At 44.3% G+C, this 25825-nt stretch overlaps 1 protein-coding gene across 7 annotated transcripts; it reads left to right on the top strand.

The window, feature by feature from the left end:
* Nucleotides 1–30: 30 nt before the first annotated feature.
* LOC139101137 (uncharacterized) lies at nucleotides 31–25376 on the top strand. 7 transcript variants are annotated; one of them, XM_070654031.1, is made up of 10 exons: nucleotides 31–482; nucleotides 556–635; nucleotides 1084–1265; nucleotides 1538–1861; nucleotides 2607–2905; nucleotides 5690–6308; nucleotides 6397–6674; nucleotides 21073–21274; nucleotides 21778–21909; nucleotides 23017–25376. In XM_070654031.1, exons 8-10 carry the CDS (start codon nucleotides 21081–21083, stop codon nucleotides 24989–24991), a joined length of 2301 nt encoding a protein of 766 aa, XP_070510132.1. In that variant the 5' UTR covers nucleotides 31–482; nucleotides 556–635; nucleotides 1084–1265; nucleotides 1538–1861; nucleotides 2607–2905; nucleotides 5690–6308; nucleotides 6397–6674; nucleotides 21073–21080; the 3' UTR covers nucleotides 24992–25376. The 7 variants fall into 7 exon arrangements, with proteins under 7 accessions (XP_070510132.1, XP_070510129.1, XP_070510130.1 ...); XM_070654028.1 differs by having other exon boundaries at nucleotides 1069–1265; nucleotides 5690–6674; XM_070654029.1 differs by having other exon boundaries at nucleotides 31–635; nucleotides 5690–6674.
* Nucleotides 25377–25825: the final 449 nt, after the last annotated feature.

Here is a 25825-nt window from a genome sequence, read left to right as displayed (position 1 = left end):
TTTATTTTATTTTTTCTATGTTAGTCGCTTTGAACCAACTGCAAACGAGAGGATACGCGACCACGCGGAGAGCATCGGCTTCGAGACAAAGACGTCGAGGCATTCGCGTGTGTATTCTCGCTGCTTATCATCGTGTACCTGTATCTAGCAAAAGCAAATGGCATAAAAAAGATTTATTATATGTGAGCCAAGTAAAGCATTGTAAAGTGTTTAGTCGAAGCGATGGTGGAGGCTCGTAGCGACTTTTCTCTGGACTAACAAAATTTTCTGTCACTTGATTGGCCCATGAAGAGCTAATCAGGTGATAGAAAATTTTGCTGATTCCTAGAAAGGTCGCTACGAGCCTCCACTTTGTCATTGGCGGCCAACCGTCGACGGCAGATCCGGCAGATCAAGATGTTGATGGAAGTCAGCTGGCAAAACGAAATAAAATAATGAGAGTTAACCGACGCGAAAGCAGACATCCTATAAAGATCCACCAGGTACACACATACACATTTACGGTAGTAATTAAAAATTACATAAAGTCAAACAAGCGGACATTTATTTTCGCAGTACGAAATGGACAAAACGAGGGAATCGAGCAACATGGCCGTAAAACGACAAAATCGGGCTAAAATAAAATTTTTGAATAGGTAATGTTAATAGAATTGTATTTCTAAACGGTATGAAATCGCAATTTGCATGCTAATAATTTTCAGAGAATCGATATTTTTAAAGAATTACAACTCGCATTGTAGCATAAAACGCGATCGAGCTAGGTAGAGATTCCAATCCCACGCAAATCGCTAGCAATTTCTCTCCAAGTCTGCAGATAAAATTTTATATATTCGTAAGAACGTTAAACGCGGCGATGGTCTTAACGTTCGAATAAATGTTACGAACACATCTGCTTTTTATAATAATTTTTCAAAAAAATTTTTTGATAATTTTATTTCGAAATTATTGTGTTATTATTGCAATTCGATATACACTTGCACAATTTACAATCTCCGTATCCCTCGAGCGATGCGGAATGTCCGCTTAGGTTTGCGCAAGCATCGAATAAATTCGACCTGTGATTTACAGGATTAAGTATTTCAGGGAACACAAGGCCTATGACTTAACCCATTACCGTGGCATGAAACGTGGGCGTCGAATGGAGTTTCGAAGTGCGAGACGTTTACAATTACGTTGCATTGTGGAGAGATACGAAAGAATGTTAACACGAGTGTGGTGCGGTACCGCTATACATACGCTATTTATAAATGATCAGATCATGACAGGTATGCATAGTTTTTTTTTAATGTCCGTGTTATTTCTACTTGTTAATTCTTGTCGCCGATTAGACTTTATCCTTTTTAAAAAAATTCTCAGTCAATTTATTACCTTTATTTATTTATTAATTTATATTAAATATTTGAAAAAAAGAATAGAGATAATTAAGTTTCTTTTTTTCTAACGAAGAAAATATATTTATAAAAAATAATATATTTTAAAAACGACATAGATTTATGGAAAAATATAAAAGATTATTAATGTAACGTATATATTTTAGAGATACAAAGAGATGCGGAAAGTTACTCTTGAGGATCTCGTAGGCTGCTAGCGAGTTAACAGAGTATGTACGCACACGAGGATCTAAGATTATTATCCCAGTTTACCTCATCCTCACGGAAGAAACAGGATACGTGTTTCCGTTTACGCTCCGGCAGGAAATCTAATACGGGTGAAATGTAATGCACGCATGCACGCGACATTACCCGGCCTACCCATCTCCACGCGATCGTTACGTATATTGGGTCTCCTTTTTGCATCACGCGGAAGGCCTCCCGTATCGCAAATGCAGCCGTAACACACGGAATATCATACCCCTACATAGGTACGTATTTACGCCTTTGAATACTTTGTGATTTGTAAATCTGCGATGAACAAACATAAGCACGAGCTGTTTAAATAAGTAGAAATAAGTATCACTAACATATGCGTATCCTTTCTCTAAAATAAAATAAAAAAAAGACGCGGGTATTATCATCAGTGAAATTTTGTTTTCGACACTTCCAGTCATTTTTTACGTTGAGTTCCCACAAATGCGTGATTTCGTCGCTTTCTCCTGATTCTCTTAAACGCGTCAAATCACCGAATGAATGGGCTCTTCGCCCACGCGTCGCATTCTAAACCATGCCGCTCGGGACACGTTGTTTCTTTTCCTCGCGGCTCATCGTGACTCCGGGTGCAATCGGCGGTCACTTCAATCGCGATCTTTTTGCGAGCGCATGACTCGAGTAGAAAAAGCGCGCTAACGTAACGAAAAGAACAAGAATGCGAAAGGGACAACCGGTGTGTCGATCGAGCAACAGGTGTGACTTGTGTACCTGCTGCATTCATACGCGAATAATCTGGCTGCGTCGACGCTAATAAACGATGAGGGATAGTGAAAGGCGGACGGTTTTAAACAACGCACTTGATCAGCGTATATGACGAACGAATATTAATCGTCATTACTAGCCCGCTCTTATTTTATTACGCTTAATGTGTTCGACGATCGATAAACTGCAAAGACTTTGTAGATTATTTATTGCAAGTTTCTATTTTTCTAACTGCAATTATTATTATTTTTTTTTCAGTGAAATTATAAGAGCGAAACCACGAGATCGAAATTAACGTCGGAATCCTATCGATTATCCGCCTCATTCTTCGTCTGAGCATGCAGTCCTTTCTAGACAAGAATTCGCTTTCGACTGAAGAGCGCCTGCTATTTCCATAATTTTCTCTCGAAATGCTCTACGAGTTTGAAACCTGCTGCCGAGAGTTTCGAACTTGCCCCAATCGTTGGAAGTTACATTCGAGGATGGCTGTTAAGAATCTGCTCTTCCAACAAAGGCTCCTTTATCAATCCGTGGCGAGCGAGAGAGGAACGAGAGAGGTAAGCTGGTTGCATACGATTTTTTTTTTACGATTTTTTTAATCGCGGTGAAGGAATTGCATGGCGCATATAATGAATAATGACATCTGGTCGACAAAGGGCGGGGCGGGGCGGGATTAGCAGGTCTCTCATGATTTCCCCCGCGTGATTACTCGTGCGTACAGCCGCACGCACGGCTTGATCATGGACCATCGACTCGCTTCTGCACGCTTAAGCACGCACGCATGTCCGATTTAATTAAATTAACGCGTTGATTTCCATTAAGCAAGCAATTTACGAGGATTTGCAAATAGTAATCCCGCGCGCGTGAAATTATCTTTTTACGGTAATCAGTTTTAAAATATCAAGCTCATGCGTAAAATTATCAATTGCTATTATTATAAATTTATAACGATTACTATAAATATCAATCTAATATTTATTCCCGGTAAATCTAAAGTCTTTCATGCGCTTGAAGTGTAAGCTCAAATAAATCTTAATATTCTCGCGGATTTTAGAAAATATTTTTTTTTATATTCTACGACAATTTACGAGAATGTCACTCGGTACGGAAACAAGCGCGGCGGTGCACAGCGGATTATGCAATAATAAAAACGCGGAAACAGGGGGACGGGACGGTACAATAAAATTAGGAATTCATCTCGTTCGTTAACGGCAAAGAAAGAGAGAGAGAGAGAGAGACACACGCATGTGTATTGCCTTTACGATACTCTTGCATTACAACGTCGGCCGAATATGGAATGGACATATCTCGCGATCGTAGGTACTATCACACGAAAGCGTGCGCGCCACGAGTTTCGTCGCTGACGTCTGAATCGTAATTGCGCACGAAATATTACAGCGTGCGCGCCGTTCGGACGAGAATGCCTTCTGGCAGAACGATAAACTGGCGTTCCGGAACGTCTAACGTCTGCTCTCGCAGAAATGGGATCGTTGTGTAACGGTTTAATACCCGCCGATGTTGCGGCGCGACGACGCGATCAAATTTGCTTTCGCGGTTTCGCGAGCTACCGATTGCCATCGCGTGCCTGCAATCCACGCGCACGTGATGGATCGCGATCCAAAGATATACATATCGGCGTTAGGACGAGATACGTAATGTATTCGCGATGTACTAATCGATTTGGAGAACGTACGGGGACTCGAATAGCAATTAGCGATAGAAGCGTGCAGCGTCACAAGAGCGTTATCTTCGACTTTACTTGCATTGTTCGGTGCCAGCCTCGCGCTCGATATGGTGGTTTTGCAGAAGTTTCCCCCCCTCCTCCCCCTTCGGGTTACATGCATGCAAACGTCGAACAACTCCAACATTTCTCGCGTAGACGGGACAAATCCGTGCTTCGGTTGTAGCCTTCTTTGGCACGGCGACGTGGGCGCATTTACCTCGCACGGAATTGCAATCCGCGCTTACTCTACTCAAGTCGATCGTTTAACGTGAGCAAATCGCTTATCGCGAGCCTATCTTACGTAATTACTCATATCTCCCCCGGCTCATCTCCGTCCGACGCGACCGGAAGAGTCCGCACTCGGCAACCGAGAGCCGTCACTTTCCAGATTATTACCCGGGATGTAATTTTCCACGAATTCTCCCTGCACGGATTGCACAACTGCACGTACATTATTTTATTTAGATATTCTTGAGATAGGTAGGAGACAGGAGCGGGGCGGAGCCCCGGTTTCTTAATCGCGAATGTCATCCACGTATTTTCTTTCGCGCTTAATCGGTGAAAATTTCCCTTCGATTAGAATGACAGTAAACGCGGGATTTCACTGCGGATCAATGAACGTTTCACTTATCTTCAGCAAACACATTTCCATTTTATATCTCTCTGATTATAGCCGGTAAATAAGATTTCACTGTAAGATTTCACAGTGAAATCAGCGGTAATCGCATTTACAAGATATGTTTATCGAAATTGCTTATATTTTAGATTATTATTTTGTATAATAGAGAAATTTATATTTCTACGGAATTAAATTTGCATAATCAGGATTTAAATTGGGATTTAAAAAATTATTATACACAGCTTACTTATATATTATTTGTATAGTGTATTTCTCTCTCTCTTTCTTTTTCTCTTTTTGCGTTTTACGAATCCTTTAAGTTCCGAAAAATTATTGGTATTGCAAATAGAGAATGTCATGAAAGAACAGGTGAACTGCAGTTCGGCCATCGGGCTGGGCGCGGTGTGTACAGTAACTCTTTTGCAATCAATCATACATTTGATTACATTATCCGCGAATTGAAAGTAGGTTGTATCTCAGGAAGCCGCGGTATTAACGATCGCTGCTGCACGTCGTTGCTACATTCGAGGGATATATAATTGCAGTCTTGCTGATTTATGCTACATATCGAACGACGACCAGTGGCACGCCGATTAACTCATTATCGAGCACCTTTGCGAAACGCGGTTGAAAAACCGGATGAATGCGGCGGTCGCTAATAGCAAGCAAAAAAGTTGCGCAAAATACTACTGTTTATACCAAAGTGACTGTAATTTTTATAGATCCGATGATACACGCTATTTTTTTTTTTTTTTATAGTTTGGCGTACGATAGGAAAATTTACTTTCTTGAATTTCTTAAATTAAATTTTTCTTTTATATTATTGATATGCAAACTTAACGCCCCCCTAAGCAAAAATCTATATCTTCGAATTAATTCTGTAATATCTTTTTCCACTTCTTTATTTGCGATAGAAAAATTATTATTCTTTTTAAATTAAAAAGCTTGATTTAGCCTTCTAATGTCTTTCTATTTTTTTTTTTTTTTTTTTTTTGCTAGCGGGAAAAGAGACGACGTCGAGCTGCATGACGCAGAGGATCAGCGTACAACATCGACCACGTCATGCGTGCAAGACGACTTAACTCTCGGACCGCCGCGAATGCATCTACCAGATTTGTGATCGGCAGCATCCGCCCGCGTGCTGGACCAAACGCGTCGACCGAAGCCGAGCGTCGGCGAAGGCGCACGAACAACGTCCGCCCGTATCACGCATTGACTCGGCCGCGCGTACGATCCGCGTTTCGTTCGCGCGCGTGCTGCGAGATACGTCGTCGTTGTCGTCGTCGTTCCCATCGGCACGAGCTGTGAATCGGCATCGGTCGCGTTCACTGAATCAGCAAGCGCGAAATAGGTTTACCGGCCCGCGAAAGTCAAAGGACCGTCCGACGAAGGTGCGACTCGGCCGAGTCGTCGCCGCGCGGCGTCTTTTCAAAAATACGCGCGCGACTTGACGGCAGAAGAGGACCCGTCGCCTTCGGAAGAACGTCGTCCGAACGTCGTCTACGTTGTGCGGAAAGCGGTGCGTCGCGCGGAAATCCCGCGGGAGAGTGCAGTGTACGCGATTATCAGCTTGCCACTACGAGCAGAAGTCCGTCCGCTGATACGACGCGAAGCGAAGGTAAAAGCGCTTTTGTTAAAACAAGGTATAAACGACCAAATTAAAAGACTTGTAATACGTGTTACGCGTTGCTCTGGACTGAATTTAGGAGGCTCGTATACGCACTCTTCGTCGTCGAGGAGGAGCGTCGAATTAAGTCGCGGGTGCACGATTTGTCGATGTAGAAGCCGACCGATTGAGTGCGGCGATTCGCTTGTGAGATCTTCGTCGATCCTAGTGCCGCAGGCTGCAGATGGACCACAAGGAACTGCAAATATCTGGAAAGATTACGCGCACGTCGCAACGCCCGGCTAGGCGCGGACCAAAGGCCTTCGTTTGCAGCCAAGGAATACCTTGACGAGGCTCGTTATGGATTTCTACCCGATGGTGAGTACTTGATAAATTATTAACGTTACCTCTGCATGTCTTTGTCCACTGACGCAAAAGCAACGAGCGTCTGAAAAACACGAGAGACATCAATTCTACGGATTTGCATGCGTCGGACTTCGCGGCGAAGCAACGTCTCGTTGAAGTCACCGAGTCATATTTCAATCGCGGCTCGTTTCACAAAATTCGTCAGACTTTGAAAATATTCCTCGTGAATTATCAGATCGTTCATCGTGCGCGTCAGTTTACTTGGAATAAACCAATATCTTTCATTAGATTAGATATTAGACCAATATTTTAAGATCAATAACAATTTTTAATATTTCCAATTTTTCACTTTAATTTTTACAATTCTTTTTTTTTTTTTTTTCTTTTAATTTTATTTTATGTACGTCTTATTGTTTTAATTTCTAATTGGCGTTTCGGATTTTTGTATCCTGAATCTAATCGTGGCTTTCATAAAGCACGTCGATTACTTTATGAGCTGGCAATAAAGACATTTGTCATTATCGCGGGCAGGAATTCGATTGAGTCCGCAGACGTTATTATGTCATCAAGACTAATACGTACAATGGATGCGCGAGTATCAGCCGACGCCGTGTATCTCGCTCTCGTGCTCTCGTATAACCGCGGACGGAATGATAATGGCCGTCAGTAATTTACGATCCCTGGAAAAGATCATTGCAGGCGGCGCGTTCCGTACGACGTTCATCGCGAGCGATCGGCGTTACGCAAAAAACGGTTCGATTCTCGAAAAATTGCCTGTCGGCAATCTAATCAAACGCGTCACGTTTCTTAATTATTACGTCGGGACGCGGGAAAACATGCCGCGAACAAAGGCACCGAGAAGCATTAGGATTATCTCGAACGAATATCTTAAAAAAAAAAAAAAGAATTAAAATAGAACAAATTACTGTGTTTTAATTAATTTATCTTGACGTCAAACATTTTTATAATCAATTTATCACAAAGAAAGAAATGAATTCCCTCGCGTGCGCAGTGTAAAAATTATAGCTTCCACGTTTCACCGGATCTTATTTACACGATAAGATTAGCTAAGAAATTAATATCTCTTCCGGCGGTCCTCTTTCTAGAATTAATTATTTAAATCCCGCCTGGTAGTCCGTTCTCGAAGACTTAATTAATTCGATTATGCTTCTTCGTAATAATGAACGAAAGGAAAAGTACGAGAGAAGCATCGTCGATGAGAAATAAATTCGCTCGTCGTTCGCTCGTCGCGCGGTCCATCCCGCACACGTTCGTTGTGCGACAGATCGGCGGTCTGACAAAGGTACGGCCGTCGTGGACGGGTGGGAAGGTCAAGATCATGTCTCAGCCACTTCGAAAATGGTAACTCGCGCTTGTGCGACGACGCAATTAATCGTTAGGGTACCGTCGTAACGTTCGCGGAGACGGAGAGCTCATAATCGGACGCGGGAATAACCGGCAGGAATTTAACGGCGCGGTCCGAGAAACCGCAGCCGACGATGAGGTCTTTGGGTTAAGTATCGCGGATAGGGATCTCTCCACCAACGGGCATTAGCATAATCTTTTAACATTCGTCTCGAGAACTCGCTTAAAGCGCTCGCGTTCCTCCTCGGTCGCCGGTATTTGCGTTATAACGCGCCACCGTCGTCGCTATTATTTCGACCTCATCGCGCGCATTTCTCGGCGCGATTACCACTTGGTCTTTGCCGCCTTCTCGCGGCCCCCAGGTCCTTGAAGTTCCGCGGATGAAGTCATTTCGCGGAGAGGAAAAGTAGCGCCGGCGAAATCGTTTAATTTTAATACCGCGTTCGCCATTCTCGGAAGTTAACCGACGGCATTTGAGGATCGCTCAAGCGTGATTTCGGCGTAAATATCATTCATTTTTTTTTTTCGGACTTCCCGGGGTGTGCTTAATGACGCGCCTCGCGCACGTATAGCTCTTTCATAAATTAACGCGGATATATTCTAATTTCCGTGCGTGGGTGGCCGATTATCATTGCATCCACGTTCGTCGCTTCCCCGCCAGCGTCTCGAAGGCACGGATTCGTTTCTTCGAGCGACACCCGTGACAAGGGAAACTTACGGCTTGCGCCACACCGGGACATGTCTCGAGTCCCGCGCGACGATAATTTATGATCGCTTTTCTTAAAACGATGATCCCGGCCGCGCTGAAGCGCGCGTATAAATGAGAATTGATTATGGCCTTGCGCGCGCGCGTAAATACCTGGGGGAACGACGAACGAGATTGTTTAAGTCGGCTTCGCGTCGATTACCGGCCACGGAGATATCCCCTGTCCCCGTCAGTACGTGCGTGACGTGCTCTGCCCGAAGATTATACACGTAAATACGGACACGCGATACCGCGGCGCTCCGGAGATTTACGACGATCAAAATGACTAGTGGACACGCCGGCGTAATGAGGCCTAAAGTGTCGTTCGGTGTAGGCCCGACTTTGTAATGACTCGAACGAGGATCCTCGACGTAGAGGACATCGTCACGAAATTCCGCAATAGGAATATTAGATAAAAAGAAAAGAAATTTACGCAACGCACTTCGCAAGAAGTGAAACATACCGCAGCTCGAATTATATAACGCTCGCGCATTAATTTAATGGACATCCATATATTAAATATGCCTCTTATCGTCGCATAAATTCTTATCTCGCGCTTCTATCAAAACCGTATAAATCTCTTTAATTAATTGATACGAGGAAATTTAAAGTTTTGATACAAATGATAATTTACCGATTTTGCAATCGGGCAACGATAAAACAATGCAATAAATTCGAGCGTTGGGAGTGAAAGAAAGATATTACACCCGCCGGATCTTACATTCGTCCTCTTTTCAAATGCACAATTTTGTCATTACCGCGATCAATTAATTAATCTGGGGGGAAAAAAGAAAAAGAAAAATTAATTGACGAAGTTTATTCGCAAATACGCTACGTAAGGAATAATTTGTAAATCGCAAAATCTCGTGGACTTACGGTCAAATATATTGATCGCTTTAGAAAGTGTAATGTTTGAAAAGTCGGACGAAGGCGCAGCGCGAGATAATTGGTGCTAATAAATCAAACTTGGCCCGCGATTACCCGCGCGATCTCGAGCAAACTTGTTAATTTACGAACTTTAACACCAGAAGAAACGTACGAAGTGCGTACTCAATTAAGCCGCGTGCGAATCGTAACGTGCACTTTAAGACGTAAAAGTGTCGGTCACATAACGAGCGTGCCGTTTTTTTTTTCCTTTTTTTTTTGATTTCACAATAAATAAAAAATAGGGACATTAATATTAAATGTCATTTTAGATTAATTAATTCTAAAATGCGAATGGGTTTTGTTCGTCACGGAATGACGCGTGATATCTGGATGTTTCTTAGAGAATTGAAAAATAACAATTTAATCGGACATTTAATAGTAAATTTGCCATAATGGCGAACCGTAGCAGAGCACGGAAAAAGCTGATTTGAAACGATGTCACTTCGCTGGCGCTATTTTCGCGTAAAAACGAGTCTTCTTACCGCCCGTTTGAACGCCGTACCTTTCCGGCTAGAGCTTTTTGCTGAATTTGAAATTCTCCGGCGATCCTAGACTTATGTCGCGCGTGACGAGACTGCAGTGGAAATCCGACGATGAATGAGTCTTTTTTCCTTCCCGTTTGGCCGTTCCCGGCGTGTATTTTACGAGAATTGCATCATGACTGTCACGATGGTGTTACTACACAATAGAATGGTATACCGCTATCACTAACGTCGTTGTCGCTGATAAAATTTAAAACTAATATCAAGCTTGCCGCAAAATATAACTAAAAATTAATAACAATGCGAGACGAAAAATAGAATCTTATCCCACTAATTTTTTTTTATTTAATTCCATCCCACGTGCATTATTAATTATTAAGTCTTCCCTTTCGCGATTTTCCGAGAGTGACACCGCGAGACAAGAAATTAAGCTAAAGATTAAAAAAAAAATAAAAATAAAAAAAGCTTCATTACTTATAAATGTTTGAGTAGTGTTAAAATGCACGTGGAATATAGCGAACGCACTTGCAGACGCATGTATGCGTTCACTTTATCGCGAATTGGATGAATGAGAGCGGCTCGCGTGCGTTTGAGCGTCTCCGCGACCGGTCGGCGCGACGGATAGCGCAAAAAAAAAAGGAAAAAAAAAAGCGGAAGATAAAGCCGCGGCAGTGTCCACCGCGAAGCCGACGCGACGAAGACGATCGACAATGGCGATCACGTCGGCGCTTATACACGACACGGTGCGTGCGTAGACGCGTCGCACGCGTGTGCGTTAGCCCCTCGTCGCCGCGGAGTGCGGGCGTTCCCCTCGTGCCGAGAGGGTTGAAGGGAGCGGATTCGTACATGAATGGGGAGAGGGGGCTTCATTCACGTGGCCGTTTCTCGCGACGCGCCTCCAACTTTATTCACGTATCTCCCGCGCGAACAATAGCCCGAGCCTTTACAAAGGGCCGACGCGTCGACGGATAATTGGCGATCCGCAGCCTCTCGCAATAAGCTCGTTATTATCGGACCGGTTCATTCCATCGTCCACATCCCGTAAAGTCATATCAATTTTAGAAACGATGAGCGAAAAAAAATCCCGTCTTTGTAATAGGTTCCTAATAATGAATTTGCAAGGAGGCATCCCACCCGGTACTATTTTTTTAACTTTTCAGTTTTTTTCTTTTTTCTAACTTTTTATTTTTTATTTTTTTCCCCGGGAGCTCGCTTCTCTCGAATCGCACCGCGATCGGCCCGGCGGATAAAATCATCGCAGTTTCTTTTCCGCGACGGCGCACCGCGAGACGTAACATAAATACTCGACCGCGGGCTCGATTTTATATCGGATCTCGATCCGGTCGTTATTCCTCGCTCGGAGGCTCGCCTTTATAAGGAGTAAGGGCCGTTTACGCGCCGGCATGGTAACGCAGATATTCATATCGGGTCGTTTTCTCTCTAGCGTTTATCACGAGCCGGCCGGCACGGCCGGTCGTTGGGCGAGACCTAAGTACCGGGCTTGGTTTGATTAATAGCTCGTGCGACGTACGTGAGTCACGTGGGTGGAATTACGAGCGATTTACCGCAATGTGCAGTTCAGGAAACTCGATGTGCGATCTACATTCTACTAACTCGCTCCCTCCTCGACCCTTCTTGTAGAAATTCTATTTCAACTTGAACGTTGGTACATTGAACGAAATTCGAGACAACGGATCGTTCGGCCGATGCGGACTTACAGCGATCATAAATCTACGGCGATAAGAAAAAAAAAAAATCTCGTTAGTTTTTAAAGTAAGGAAAATCGCGCTGCATTTTATCGGTAATTTAGCTTCACCCGATGAAGAAAGTAATTCGATTTGAAACATTTATAGGATAGATAACGTGAAAAATACATTTTGAGGTATTTGAAAATGTGAAATAATTTTCTTTTGCAAGCTTTAAAGCGCTCGGTATTTTGATGCCTGATGAATGAACGCGAATAAGATACGGGAGATCAGGCTTGTGTAGCAAGATGAGAAGTGGCTCCCCCTCAATGGGACCAGTTCATCCAGTGTCTTTCGAAGGCGGGTCTCGTATCGGCTCGAGTAATTCATTTTAGCACTCAGATCCGTATATAGACTAGGAACAGGCTCGACCACTCGTATCAATTCGTTCTTCTCCACCGTCCGAGTGTAATTTCGCCACCGGGGCTTTGTAATCCGTCGAGAACGGCGTACGTCGAAAACTGGCTGTTCCGCCTGCGAGTGGCAAATGCGACGCGATAAATTTAGCAAAATTTATATAGATAATCCACAATTTATTTAATATTAAAAATATGCATCGTCGAGAGATATGTCTCGCGGCGTCTTTACGGATCTCCCTCGATCGTCTTCTTTAATTAGAGAATCGCGAATTAAGTCCCTCAAACATTGTAGACCAACATTCTGTTACGTCTCTGTAGACAGCACGTCGGATTCACTCCCGAAAATAAAGCCAAAGCAGGTGTGGTCGACTTGGAAATAGAATAGGTATGCTCGCGGATTGGCGTGAGACAACGCCCGATTTCGTCACACTCCCGACGGCTCATGGAAAACGTTTTAAGTCAAACGGAACGACCGGCGCGATTGCTTTATCGTATCGGCACGATCAACGAACGTCGCCGAGTTTAAAAAGACTTCGACGCGCCTTGATTTAGAATCGTGAAAGTATCGGGTCGAGCGCCGTCCACCCGATGGATAACAATTCGGCTAATAATTTTGGTAAGCGCTCAGTGGCCGTCCCGCAAATTGTTTTCCGCCGCCTCGTTTTGATTAATCGCGCCGACCAATTCGCTCCCTCTTGTTCCGGCATCGTTGCTAATTGCGACCGTTCTACCTCCGGGCCTCCGTCCCGCTTCGCATAAGATAATGAGATATGGCGAGAGCGTCGAAAGTCGTTTACAGATCCGATGATCGATGACGTCGGTGCACGCTTATCCGCGCGGTTGTCTTTAGAGCCCCGCTTTCCATCATTTTTAATTAAGAAAGGCGAGCTTATTTGCTTATCGACGTGGTGTCTCATCGGAAATTCGTAATCACGCTTGGACCAGCGATTAATCTCTTTCTCTTTCTTTTTTTTTTTTTTCTTGTTCCCCTCTCTATCTCCTATCTTTCTTCCTTATTCGTAAAACCTCGTGCTTAGAAATTTAACTGCTGCGAGCGAGGATTCGAGATGAATTTTTATTTCTTATGTAACCATTTCGACGCAGGGGTATTAAAGCGCGCGGTCAAAACGGGTAAGAACGTCGACGATAAATAAATATATAAAACACAGACGGAAACCGGGGAGCGTCATCGGCGTGGGTGCAGGTATTTTCGTTCCAACCTAATTCAGTAGTTCTAGAGTTACATCCTATGGTACCGGCCTAAATATAAAATCTAGCGCGTGCCTCTGCCTCTGTAAATGCTGTAACGGCTACGGCTTGGTCGATACACCCTACGCCGCCGTACACGCGGCCATTAATAACGATCGCCTAATGATTCGCGATGATCGACGGGAAATGATGTTTCAATCGGAGCCCCGCTTGTACCCGCCGAAAGAATTAATTGAATCCGATATACTCCGCGGATCGCAAGCCGGATCGAAATCAATCGGCTCGCGTTCAGGCCGGCCGGAACGTGGATATCCAATCGGATAAACGATCCGGACAGCCATATTTTCTCGAATTAGCGAATATGGCAATCGGAGGAGGGTTTTCTGCTTGATCTCGTTCGATGCAGGCCGCGATCGAGGCGAGAAGGGGGATATCGCCGTGCGAGAAAACGTGAGAGAGGAGGACTCCGCCGGCCAAGTGGGAGAATTTTCACTTCGGCGAAACTGCCAATCGCGATCCCTCCGCCGTTTACCCCGCGGGGGTTGTTCGGCCCGAGCAATTAACTCGCGCGCTTAAATTATTAAATTACCGTGCGGTTCGATATATGTATATAAATAACTTTTCTACGTACCGCCCGAGAAAGAAATAGTTTCGCCGGCTAGTGGCCCTGGATCCGATCGAAGTTCTAGAGAGGCGATTGAAAAGGGAAAGAGACGCGTGTACGAACCGTGCTTGCCGGACCGTTTCTCGCGTGCATTTTCCTTCGGAGGGAGATTATTATCGGCGCCCAGCCGAGCGATTCGCTTTCAATTAACGATCTTCTCTCCCACTCGTTCTCGGATCCCGCGCGCTAGAAAAAAAAAAAAAAAATATGTAACGCATAAAAGGCGCTACGTTCTCATTATGCATGCACAGCGATTGCGTAGCATCTTTGACTCGTACGGACAATTTCTTCTGCCCCGTTCGCGATCGTTTGCATGCATGCAGGTAGCGTTGCGAAACGATTCGCCAGGTGTCACGGAGAATTTTAATTTATGCGTAGTACTTTGTTAGACGTCTTTTTATTTTTAGCCTTTACGCTCAGTTGACTCGCTCAGCGAAATAATTTATTTTTTTTTTTATCGACAAGACTCGGGCGAGGATTTACATGAATTAAATTTCGTTTTTAATATTAAATTAAAAACTAGAAATATTTAGAAACTTTTATTTCTTAAGAAAAATATTGAGACTTTGTCTTACGAATTTGTCACGGAGACGCTAGGTCGACGGGAATATTTGAGTACGTGTGTCACTAAAATGACTCGCGTTTATCAATTTTTAATCGCTAAGACGGTAAGGAGGTGCTTGGAAATTAATTGAAACGCATCGTTCTTCTCTCTTAATGAAAAACGCCTACGTAGCTACTTGTGAATCGGCCGCTTGCCGAATTAAAAATGACGCACGTCAAATAATTCGTATATTAAAGAACATTAGGCAATTTAACGGTATCAGGGAACAGTCGTGCGTACCTCCTTTCAGATTTCTACCACGTGGGCGATCCAATTGGACTAGAGTCGTAAGGTGGCCCATCATCGCCTCGAGAGATCTTTTCTCGTTTTCTCTCCTTCAGATGCCTCCGCGAGGGCTGCACTAGTCTTCACTTTTAGCTGAATCATATTACTTCGCGTTAATATTTCGAAAGCGAACAGCGTCTGCCTCGTCGAAGGCTTCTCACAGGTGTCCGGGCTCTCACGTTATGCAGCAACATCGCACCGTGTAGTTTGTAATTATTTATCGCCTACTACGGGCGCAGCGACAGTGATTAACGATCCTATAAAAGCGCGATGCTAACGATCCTGGTTACCGAAAGATGAATTTCGAAGTGGCTGAAGTTTCGGACAAATCCGGGAAGGTCCTCGTTATCGTAGGACGCGCGAGCCTCGGTCAATTAGCCGATGTAATAAGTTCCCTCTTAATTACACCGTCGATTTTAATACAGCGATTATCCCTTAAGCCATGGCCGGTTCGTCTCTTCGCGTTCTGAGGCTTACGAACCGATCGTTCCGTACGATTCCACATTCGACTCCTGAAACGCACAAGTCATTCGTAGCTCGTACTAATGAACGCTCGTTGATCTTCGCGTGGACGACCGGCGGGACCCACTTGACTCGTCTGGCTAACGCTCAACGCCAAAATTGTCACCCACGCGCGAACGGCGCGTTTCGTCAGAGCCATCAGAGCGCACTTCCGCTCGCGCGTCGTTCGAGAATCAGGTGGCTGTTCCCAGACGTATCTAGGTCGCGTTACGCAAGGCGTGCAAGACGGCCGTATTCGACGATTGTATTCGGACCGGCACAATAAGCCCGACGTGTGCAAACCCCCCTGGTATCTAAAGTGCGAACAAAGTAGCCGGCCGGAGCTGCCGTAACCTATTGTATCGGATCCTCCGCGTGGAGGACGCGTGATATTTTACGCGACTCTGTCATCTCCACGGCGTTGATTCTGCGGAGGCGTATATTATATCCCCTATAGGTTAAACCACTCCGCCTACCTGCCCCGATGTGTCCCAATACCTGGCAGCGATATGTCAACAACTACTTTCAACTCCGCGTTCCGTCAGCTCGCGCATTTTATCCAACACGCTCGTACAGAGTGGCATTTAAATCACGACGGCTGGACCGCGCCGCCGCTCGATAACGCATTGTTTTCGCGGCGCGCAAACGTAACGCGATTATTCAGTAGGTAATTAGCTCCCGGAACGTCGCGATTAAATAATAATACCTTTTTACATTTACGTTAAGCAAACGGACTGAAATGGAAAGCGTTGCATGCTAAAATAAAATTAAAAAAAAAAAGAAAAAAATTCCTTTTCTATTTTTACATGTCACAAAAATCATGTACGCTTATTATTCCGTCCTAATTTATCAAGCTTTTTAATACGAGCGAGATCTGCATTGACCTATGTAATCACGATCGATTATCTTACGGTGTGGTAATTAAAATTTTCGAGAGCGCACGCATTAAAAGAGAGAGAGACAGTTCCGGGAAAGTGCCAAGTAGCCTCATATCTCATTACTACATTTCGCCGCGCGGTCTCATTAATGAAGTCCGTCTCAGTCCGTCTGAAATGCGCGGCCGGGCTCCAAGTGCACTTCCTTCGGAGTCGTGTTAAATCGCATCGAGATGTATATGGCGATGATCCGACTGGTCGAAATGCGTTTGCCACTTTGTGCAGCGCGGACGGGCAATAAATTACGCACGTTACGAGATGGACGGAACGTACGGAGGAGGCCGCTGGACATCGGGCGTCGTCCAGCGTGCCACTGTGGGAAACCTGAAGCCTCCTCCGGTAACAGAGAGGAGCTTCAAGGCTCATTAACCGAGAGATAACGCGTTTATGCCAGATTACGATGTTTCTTCGTTAGCTCACTTATCTCGTGGCACTGGCCGCGCGAATGCCGCTTCATCGGGTCCAGCCCGGTTGTTATTCGGAATGCAGGTGCGATAAGCGATTCTCGGCTAAGGGCGATATCGCGAAATGTATTTCGGCGACGATACCTTTTTTTGGGCATGAATTTGCGCCGATTAATAAAGTTATTTATTTCGGGCCGCGTAAGTATTTCAAGTAGTGTAGCTAAGCGGAAAAGGAAATTTCCAAAATGCCAGGGAATGAGTTTGGCGACTACTTATAGATATTTTATTTTTTTTTTCTTTTTTTTTTTCTTTCTTTTTCTTTTTCCAACTATTCGTTTCGCGAGTAGTCGGGGACGAGGGACGAAGAATAAAAAGAGGAGGGCCAAACGCGAGAAGTGGCTTGCGCGCGATTCCTCGTTGGTAGTTCGCGGGGTTAAATATACCCTCGTTGGTCTCATCGCGTATAGAGAGAGGGAAAACGCGAGCGGAGGATTGAGAAGGAGAGAATGGAGCGAGGGAAGATAAAGACGGTCGTTTGTGCGTACAGACACACGTTTACACGTGTCAAAGTTAGAAGAGGAGAGAGCGCGAAAGAGGGACCGAGATGAGGTAGCAGTAGTAGTCGAAGAAGGGAAGGAAGAGAAAGAGAGGAGTCGAGGGGCGGGATAGAGAGGGAAGAAGTCGAGCTCTGCTATTACAGAGCACCTCCGTGGCGCACAGCCCAATATGGAGCAATCTCAGATTTCCATCCGCCCAAATCGAGAATATACTCCCGCACCTCTGCTCGCTTTTCTTGGCCTGCAGAGGGTTGGTCGTTGTCGCGGTTGTCGTCTTCGTCGCTTCGCCGACTTTTCTCCCCTCGTCCTCCGACGGTGTAGATCGTTGCTCACGGTGGAGTTGTCGCTTATCCCACTTCACTCCCGATCGTAACAGTGCCAAAAGTGCTTCAAAACACTTCGCTTCGCTCAGCCGATATCGCTTCCTCTCTTCCGCAACCGTTTCCTTTCTCGCTATTTATTTGTCCCGTCCTGTCAACTTCATCTCGCAATTAATACGGTCGGTCTTTTCGTTCAGGTGGTAATTTATTGACGCGTTAACGTTTTCTTCCCCCTTTCGTGTACCTTCCATTCTTCTCCTTCGAGATATCTCTCGATATTTACCTGCCCGGTGGGATTTCACGAGGCAGAGGCAGAGCCGTTCGCGTGGGCCGATCGCGATGCATTGAAAGGCTCGGGCGAAGGTGATTAATCGCGATCTGTGACTCGTGTGATTGATCGTGCTCAACCCGACAATGACCATTGTCATTCGGTCTAGCGGGAAACCGATCGCGCGTGAAAACCGAGTAACGTAGGCCTAAAACGTCGCCGACGCGCGAAGCTGATTTGCAGCTTGCGGCTTTTCAAGAAGAGGACTCGCCGAGAACAATACGTTCATGTTGCCGGAAAGCAATTTTCCCGTCACAGGTAATTAGCAGGGTGCGAATGAGCTTGAAGGGAGTATTAATCGGGCATAGGATTATTCGTCAATTTGGTTCTTCGAGTAATCGCGAATTTTTTTTTATTTGTATCTGCGAGTAGATAAAAAAAAATGGTGTCTGAATGAAAACGATGATCGGCGGATAAACGAGATTATTCGGAGCGAATTCTACCGTTTTTTTCACGTGGGATGCTGCGCTGCGTGGTTCGCGCGGGTGTTACGCGTAATTACGGATCCATAACGGCATCTCAATCAGGCTAATAGATCACGGTCTGTCTTAATAGGTCACAATGTATGAGCAAATCGATCTTGGTGACTTCAAGAACATTTTGTCGCTCGCGAGAGTGAAAGAGAAAATTCTTTTTTTTTCTTTTTTTTTTTTTTCGAGGAATCTTTTCTCCAGTCGTTGCATCACCTTGACATGTTCGCGAGCATCGCGACTGACTTTCCGTTTTTAACCTAGTTGCGCTTCTGCCAATAGTCCGGAAGAGACCACATGTTTTCTCGCGGAACAAACTTCTACTCCGATTCGTCCACTTGTTGCCTGCGAATAACCAAAGTACGTTCGACGTCCGTTCGCGATAATTGTTGGAAAATTAAGATAACGGGGAAAATCATTATTACGTTTTGTTTCTCATGTATCATAAGTACTGTGCGTTGCTACAAAGAAAAAAAAGAGAGAGAGATTTGAATGAGGCGCGATGGATTCTCAAAGGTACTTTTTATAAACGGCTAGTTACATGTACGTACATCTAATTTTTTAGAGCGAGGTCATTTGTTATTATCGTTGTTTAATCTGATTAACATTGTGCATGAAATTAGACACGCAACAGTATAATGCGCGTGCTTTAGCATTCATAAATGCTTGGTGCGGCGCGATACCATCCAGCCATAATCCTAAATATGGAGTGAGAAATTTGAGAGAACCGAAAATAGTGGCGCTACGCCAAACACTAAAAATAGCCAAAAAATAAATTGTAGTTACGCGTCCGCCTGCATCATTCTATAACTGGTCTTCAATGAAAACGAGCCACCTCCCGCACATATCGATATTAATATCTTTTACCGATCTTGCCTTTTCGCGCATGTTTGCACGTCAAACAATTTTTTTTTTAATGTCCGCTAATTAAAACGTCGTACATTTTCATGATTTTAAACTTAATAAATTTTTAGAAAACTTGAAGGGTTCTTTTTCAAGTTTAAAGACCTCGTACATAAAAAAAAAAAGAAAGAAAAGAGGAAAGAAAAAGAAAAGATTTTCAATTTTATTTCTTTATTTCCATCGATATTCCGTTTTAAAAGCTTGCTTTAACATTTACACAATTGAATTATTGCTTTCGCTGTACGATTTACTTCCGACTGTCTTCGAGATCTTGAGTCATTAAGAAATGACTCAACGTTGCATGAAAATTTTGTATCCCGGGATACTGAAATAACAGCCGGCACAGGCGGATTCTCGCGTAGCATTGAAACCTGATCGACTAGGCCAAGTATGGCTCAAGAATTGCGGGTTTTCGGTGGGCTATGCCGGCGTGTTGCAGGTTCTATTTTCGCACAGGAATATTTTTATCCAACGCTGCTGCGCAAAGTCACAGTATGTATAATACGCTTCTTCGTCTTTTGCGCGTCTCCTTTCTCCGTTTCAGCCTTCTTCGTGCGTATCATTTTCTGACATCGCCGCCGCCGGTCGCTGACTTTTTTATTATATCGGCTCTAATCATTTCTTATCCGGTCTTTAAATATTAGTATAAAATTACATAATACAAGATTACTTCTCCTTTCGTTACCAGTGACACATATGAACGTTTATTGTAATTTTTACGTATAATATTTAAAGATCGGTCGCGCGATACAATATTAACGAATATCAGAATACAATAAGTGTTGACTGAGTATGGTACTTCGGTTGGTGCGAGCTCGTGCGTCGCGGCTCGGAATTTCGATGACGAATTATCATCCTGTGACAGGTGACCGGCGTTAAACATTGCGAATTGTCTCGCGAGACGTTCCCAAGCGGATCTCTATCGCACGTAACGCACGATACTTGCCATTGTGCGATATCGGAGCCTTGAACAGACACGCGGTCGCCTACGCGGCTTGCCCGATGGTGCAACGATGGCAATAGGTGCGCTCGATCGTTTATCCATTTGCGCGTCGGACATTCGTTTAATTTCTGCCATTTCTCACGCCCGTCAAATCTCCATGCAACGCAACCGCGTGCGCGGCATTAATTCCACTCGTTAATACGGCGGTTATGAATATTCCGCAATTCGTTCGCGCACACAGGCAACGATCTCCGGCTTCGACGACAACCCACGCGCGACCTTTCACGCACACCGAAATAAGAAAGTGGAAGCTGTTCGTATGGCCGGCTACTTCCGACCTCGTTCTTTTTTTCTTTTTCCTTTTTTTTTTCTTTTTTTTCTTTTTTTTTCTTTTTTTTTCTTTTTTTTTTTTTTAATTAATTGAGAGTGGCTGAGCTAAGTTCGACCAATAACTAACGACTTATTAAATGCACACTTGACTTGGAACCGCGCACTTTAAAACCTGATTCAAATTCAATAAACAAGCTTTCGAAACGTTCACCTATAGGTGTGTCCAGAAATTTTTTTGCCTGTCAAAAAAAAAAAATAAAATAAAATAAATTAAAAATATGTATCAAGGTGGAATCAGCTTGACAATAACGAATCGTGATACTTTAATTTACAGGGGGCACTATGCAGACCGAGGAAGTTGTGCCGCGCACACAGTCTATCGGCATAGACAGTGGTCTCACCGACGGCGCTGGTTTGCAACATCATTTGCATCACACCGCACATTTGCGTTGCCCGCTATCGCCTCTGATCCACATGGCTGTCAAGCAAGAGCCACAGGAGGAAGACGAGCGAAGTCGCGATGCTAACGCCCTGAGGTGAGTCTGGTCTTTTTGATATTCAAGAGCCTTTCAGAGTCGCGTGACGAGAAAAAAAAAATTTTGCTGCCGCAGAACACTATATTTCTTTTATCATTAAAAAATAAATTGTAACAGTAAGCCTGCTGGATCTTAGAACCGTGTCGTTTTAATGAAGAAGCCTCTTTTAAACAATAGAAATCCATATTTTGTTTGATAAAATAATTTTTATGATATTACAGTTAGTTAATTATGATTGCGAAGTATTAAAAATGAATATGCGATAATAACACTGGCGGCAAAAAATTTTCTTTTCACGCGCTTACGTTATTTTCATCATTGATCGATTGCGATACTAATAAATCGAGTTTAATGATAAGAAACTTTTTTTTTCTATTAATCGTACATAACTTTGGACGTATTATATCTTTTTCCGTAGTTAGAAATTGATAGAGAAAAAAAAAATTATGTCAGAACTGACGCAAGCACCGGTGAACGAAAGTCTCTTTTGTCGCTTTTGATAGCCCGCAAGTGGACATAGGCAACGTGGCGGGTTTGGTGGACAGCAAGCACGAACAGCAAGTTAATCATATTCAAGGATTGGAGGAAAATTCAACATTAACTGCTTCGGATTCTAATAACCGTGGGCGAACTAGGTAATTAATTTTTCTTTCCTTTTAATTTATTTCCGCGCGGCGTTTATTTATCGTTTAACTACTTGCGCTGGGCAACAATTAGCCGACACGTGCGTGTAAAAACTTCGCTGCAGCTCGCCGTGAAGCGACTTGAAACGAGAAAATATATGAATACTATTTTTGTTTTGTCGATAAATATTAAAAAGAAAAAAAAAACCATCGCGACGTGCGTGACACAATTTTCCAGCGCAAGTGGTTAAACAGAAGATACGGTAATAATTTAAGCTCTCGTTTACGTACGAACCGATATATGTTTGCCGAAGATTTCGTTTTCCTTGATGAAATAAATCTCGTATGATGAGTATGTCTCGCGACGGCTTACATTGTCAGGTAGCGCGATCCGCGGTGGCGACGCGACTCGGGTTATCTCTTATCTTCTTCCTTTTTTTTTTTTTTTTGCGTCCTGCCTCTAACGATGTCTTTAACGTAAAACCGGCCGATGTCCAGGAAAGTGCCTTAACTGCGGTCGTCGCGTCGACAAGAAAGATAGGCGCCAGGAAACTGGTTCGTGTCGAGCGAGTCTTCCGAAGAGATACGCGCGTCGCGCACGGGCACGGGCACGCGAAGAAGGAAAAAGCACTGCAAGTATACGTCAGCGAAACGCGCGTCGCGAGAGAGTCGATTACCGTTATTATTGAATTTCATTAAACGGCCCGGTCCCGACTAGAGATGAAGAAGAAGAAGCAGAAGCGCGGCGCACGCTTTCTGCATACGAGCGAAGGCGCCATACCGCGCGGCACAAAACGCTATTAAGGTGTGGCTCGGAATGCAGTCACTGGCGTTAATGAAAGAGCGATATCGCCGACGTAAAGAGGCACAACTGCATGCTAGTTCAAGTACTTTTCTTCCCGGTTAACGCAACAGCCGGTTTATCAAACTATAATAAGAATACATGCTGTAATTCCTTTCCCTTACTTCAACGGATAACGAACTATCTTTTAATTTAATTTTTTTTTTTTGTATTAAAAAAATTGCGGATTAATCTCGGAATTGTTTGTTAGTATAATAAGAAATAAGCTGGCCTATTAATTTAAGTAATGTCAAACTATAAAATATCGTCCGTTTTAGTCGTGGCCGCAGAAAATCGCGATGGAAGCTAAAGTTTCATCATCAAGCGTTGCCGCCGGAATATCTGGATCATTACGAGGCGTCACTGGCACAAGAGACTCTGAATTCTTCGCCGCCACGCATTATCGAGCCAGCAGCACCCAGTCCAGCGCCGACGAATTCAACGTCTACCCCAAGTCCCGTTGCCGACGTACACGGCTGGCTGCAACGAATCGCGGCGATGCAACAAGAGCTTTGTCCGCAAATCGCATCGCCTCAATGCCCGGCGAGTCTCGGCCACAATCAAGTCACCGGTGCTAGAAGATCCGTCATTACGTCTGTGTCCTCGCAAATTTCCAATACGACTTATCCCAGTCATCACGTTCAGCAGCCGCAGCCGCAGTCGCAAACGTCCACCAGGCCTCCCATGAAATATTCCGATTTGCCGTACATGGGCGAGATCACGCTCGACAACAGCAAGCCAAGACGCGGTCGGAAACCGAAAAAAGCCGATATATGTCACTTGATCTACAAAAATTATGGTACGATATTGCCGGGCACTCCTGGCCACGAAGAGAAGAGACTGTCGCCTCGGGATAAGCAAGACATTCGAGAACGTGTGTCGCCTCAAGTACCTTTTCAAAGGACCGACGTTCAAAACAGGATCAGCAGCTTGCTGGAAAAACGGTTGACCCAGGAAACTCGGCGGAACTTGGCGTTATCTGAGAACACGCGGGAGCAGGACGAGCCGTTGAATCTCTGCATCAGAGACCTGAATCAATTGAAGATTCGATTGCTACGAAAGCACGGGAATGTTTACGAGTCGGGCCAAGTGAAAAGCGAAACGTCTAGCGATGGCGAAGAGGTAGAGTGCCTAGGAACGAATTATCTATCGGAACCAGGGAGCTACTCGGATCCAGTTGCTCATCGATCGAATAACAATTTCGTTAATCATAATAACAATGTGATCGATCCTATGATCGGCCATAACTCCGGCTTCGTGTACTGGCCGAATGCTGGGGTATTTATTCACCCAATGGCACTGCAATCTCAGTTGCTCTACTATCAAAAGGTCGCTCAAAATGAGAAGTGTCCACCACCGGCAACGGACCAGCCGCCGAGAGAGCAAAAAATCGTGCCTAAATCGATATACTCAATGATGGAGACGAAGAATGCGGCCCAAGTGCCTCCGATGTCCACCGTTCAAACGATCCCGGTGTCGACTGCCACTTCCACGTCACCGAGGCCGAAGAGAAACGCGCCCCTAAGTCAACAGCAAAATCAACCAACGAAACGAAAGCGCTCGGCCATATTTATCCCTCCGATGCCAACCGAAAATAATAATAATCCGGCGACAGAAGTGAGCATATGCAAATTTAAGTTCACCGGTGGCGCCAAGCCTAGTTTACAGGAGAAGAAAAGTCTCTCCGTCGACTCAGGTGGAAATTTTCGCTATTACAGCGGTACCGGTGACAAGAGCATGCGTGGCTACGAGTTCTTTCCCAGAGAGGCCCTTCAGCAACCGGCCGGTCAATCTGGCAGCACTTCCGCCGCCGGGGCATTTCTAAACGCCGCCGGCGAAAGGATCCAACCACCGACGCCGTGCCAGAGGAGCTCGGCCGGCCAGGATGACGGTCGGCGAAAGAGAAAGACCAGAAAATCACTGCAGCGCGAAAAGCTGGAGCAAACCTTCAAGGAGAAGGGCTTCCTCATTCAAACGCAACAGTTGGAATCCGCGGAGGGTGCTACCTACTGCAAGTTTCGACAGCTCAGGAAATTCACTAGATATCTCTTCAGAAGCTGGAAAGACTATTTGCCCGGTAACGTACGCGAACTGAGTGGCTGTGCCAGCGGTGCTCCCGTAGCCATAGACGCCGATGCTGATGTTGAAGTCGACGGGGAACCCTCTCTCGTTCCTTCGCCGCTTCCTCGTAGCAATCTGTTGGACGTGCCGAGCACTTTCGTAGAGGATCATCGGACTTTACCTCTCACGTGAGACTCAGCGTTCACAATCAACGATATCCATAACACGGTGCGACATATATTTCAGTCCGGCGCGCATCATACCGCCATATGACAAATGTACCACGCGCGAATAAGTTTTCTAAATACTTTTCATTTAAAAGCTATTACAATCTCGGCATTTTCATTATTAAATTTTTCATCGTTATGTAAATAAATGTCGAATATTATTACGGAAGAAGCGTGTGCAAAATCGTTATCGGTGTACTTATTATCGCGATAAAAAGATATATCGATCTTAATAGCATTTTGCCGTAACGTACCTTACGCGAAAATAAAATTAATTCGATCATAGCTTAGTGCCAAAGATGAGAGACTGAAATGTACATAAAATCGTAATAGAGGATGGTTCAACCAAAGAGTAATTTTTGCTCTTGCCATACTGGATTAAAGTTGTACGATCGTAATTCATTTTTAGTTTATTATAACTGCGATGCATTTGGGACGGTATCAGAGTGAGATTTATACCGATACCGTCATAACTTTTTAAGCGGAATATCGTCTACTGAATTCTAGTCTTATTTATACTCTTTTTAAATTGTAAACATGTTTTTTTTTGTTTTACTTCTAATGAATATTTATATAGAACAATATCGTGTGCATAACAGTAGCACATAAGGAAAAAAAAAAGGAAAAAAAAAGAAAACACGAGCTTATGCAATGATCGACATAATTATAATTTTCCATCGATATTGCGCACAATCAAGTTTTTCATTTACAGGTTGGAGGATGTTTGAATACTGGAACATTTGCCGGTATTATATTATAAAAGTGCAACTTGTTTGTATATTAAAGTGCAATAATACAG

The sequence above is a fragment of the Cardiocondyla obscurior genome, linkage group LG03 (genome assembly GCF_019399895.1).
Source record: "Cardiocondyla obscurior isolate alpha-2009 linkage group LG03, Cobs3.1, whole genome shotgun sequence".
Classification (NCBI taxonomy): domain Eukaryota; kingdom Metazoa; phylum Arthropoda; class Insecta; order Hymenoptera; family Formicidae; genus Cardiocondyla; species Cardiocondyla obscurior.
The sequence above is the reverse complement of the archived record's forward strand: the minus strand, read 5'-3'. Positions and strand labels throughout refer to the sequence as shown.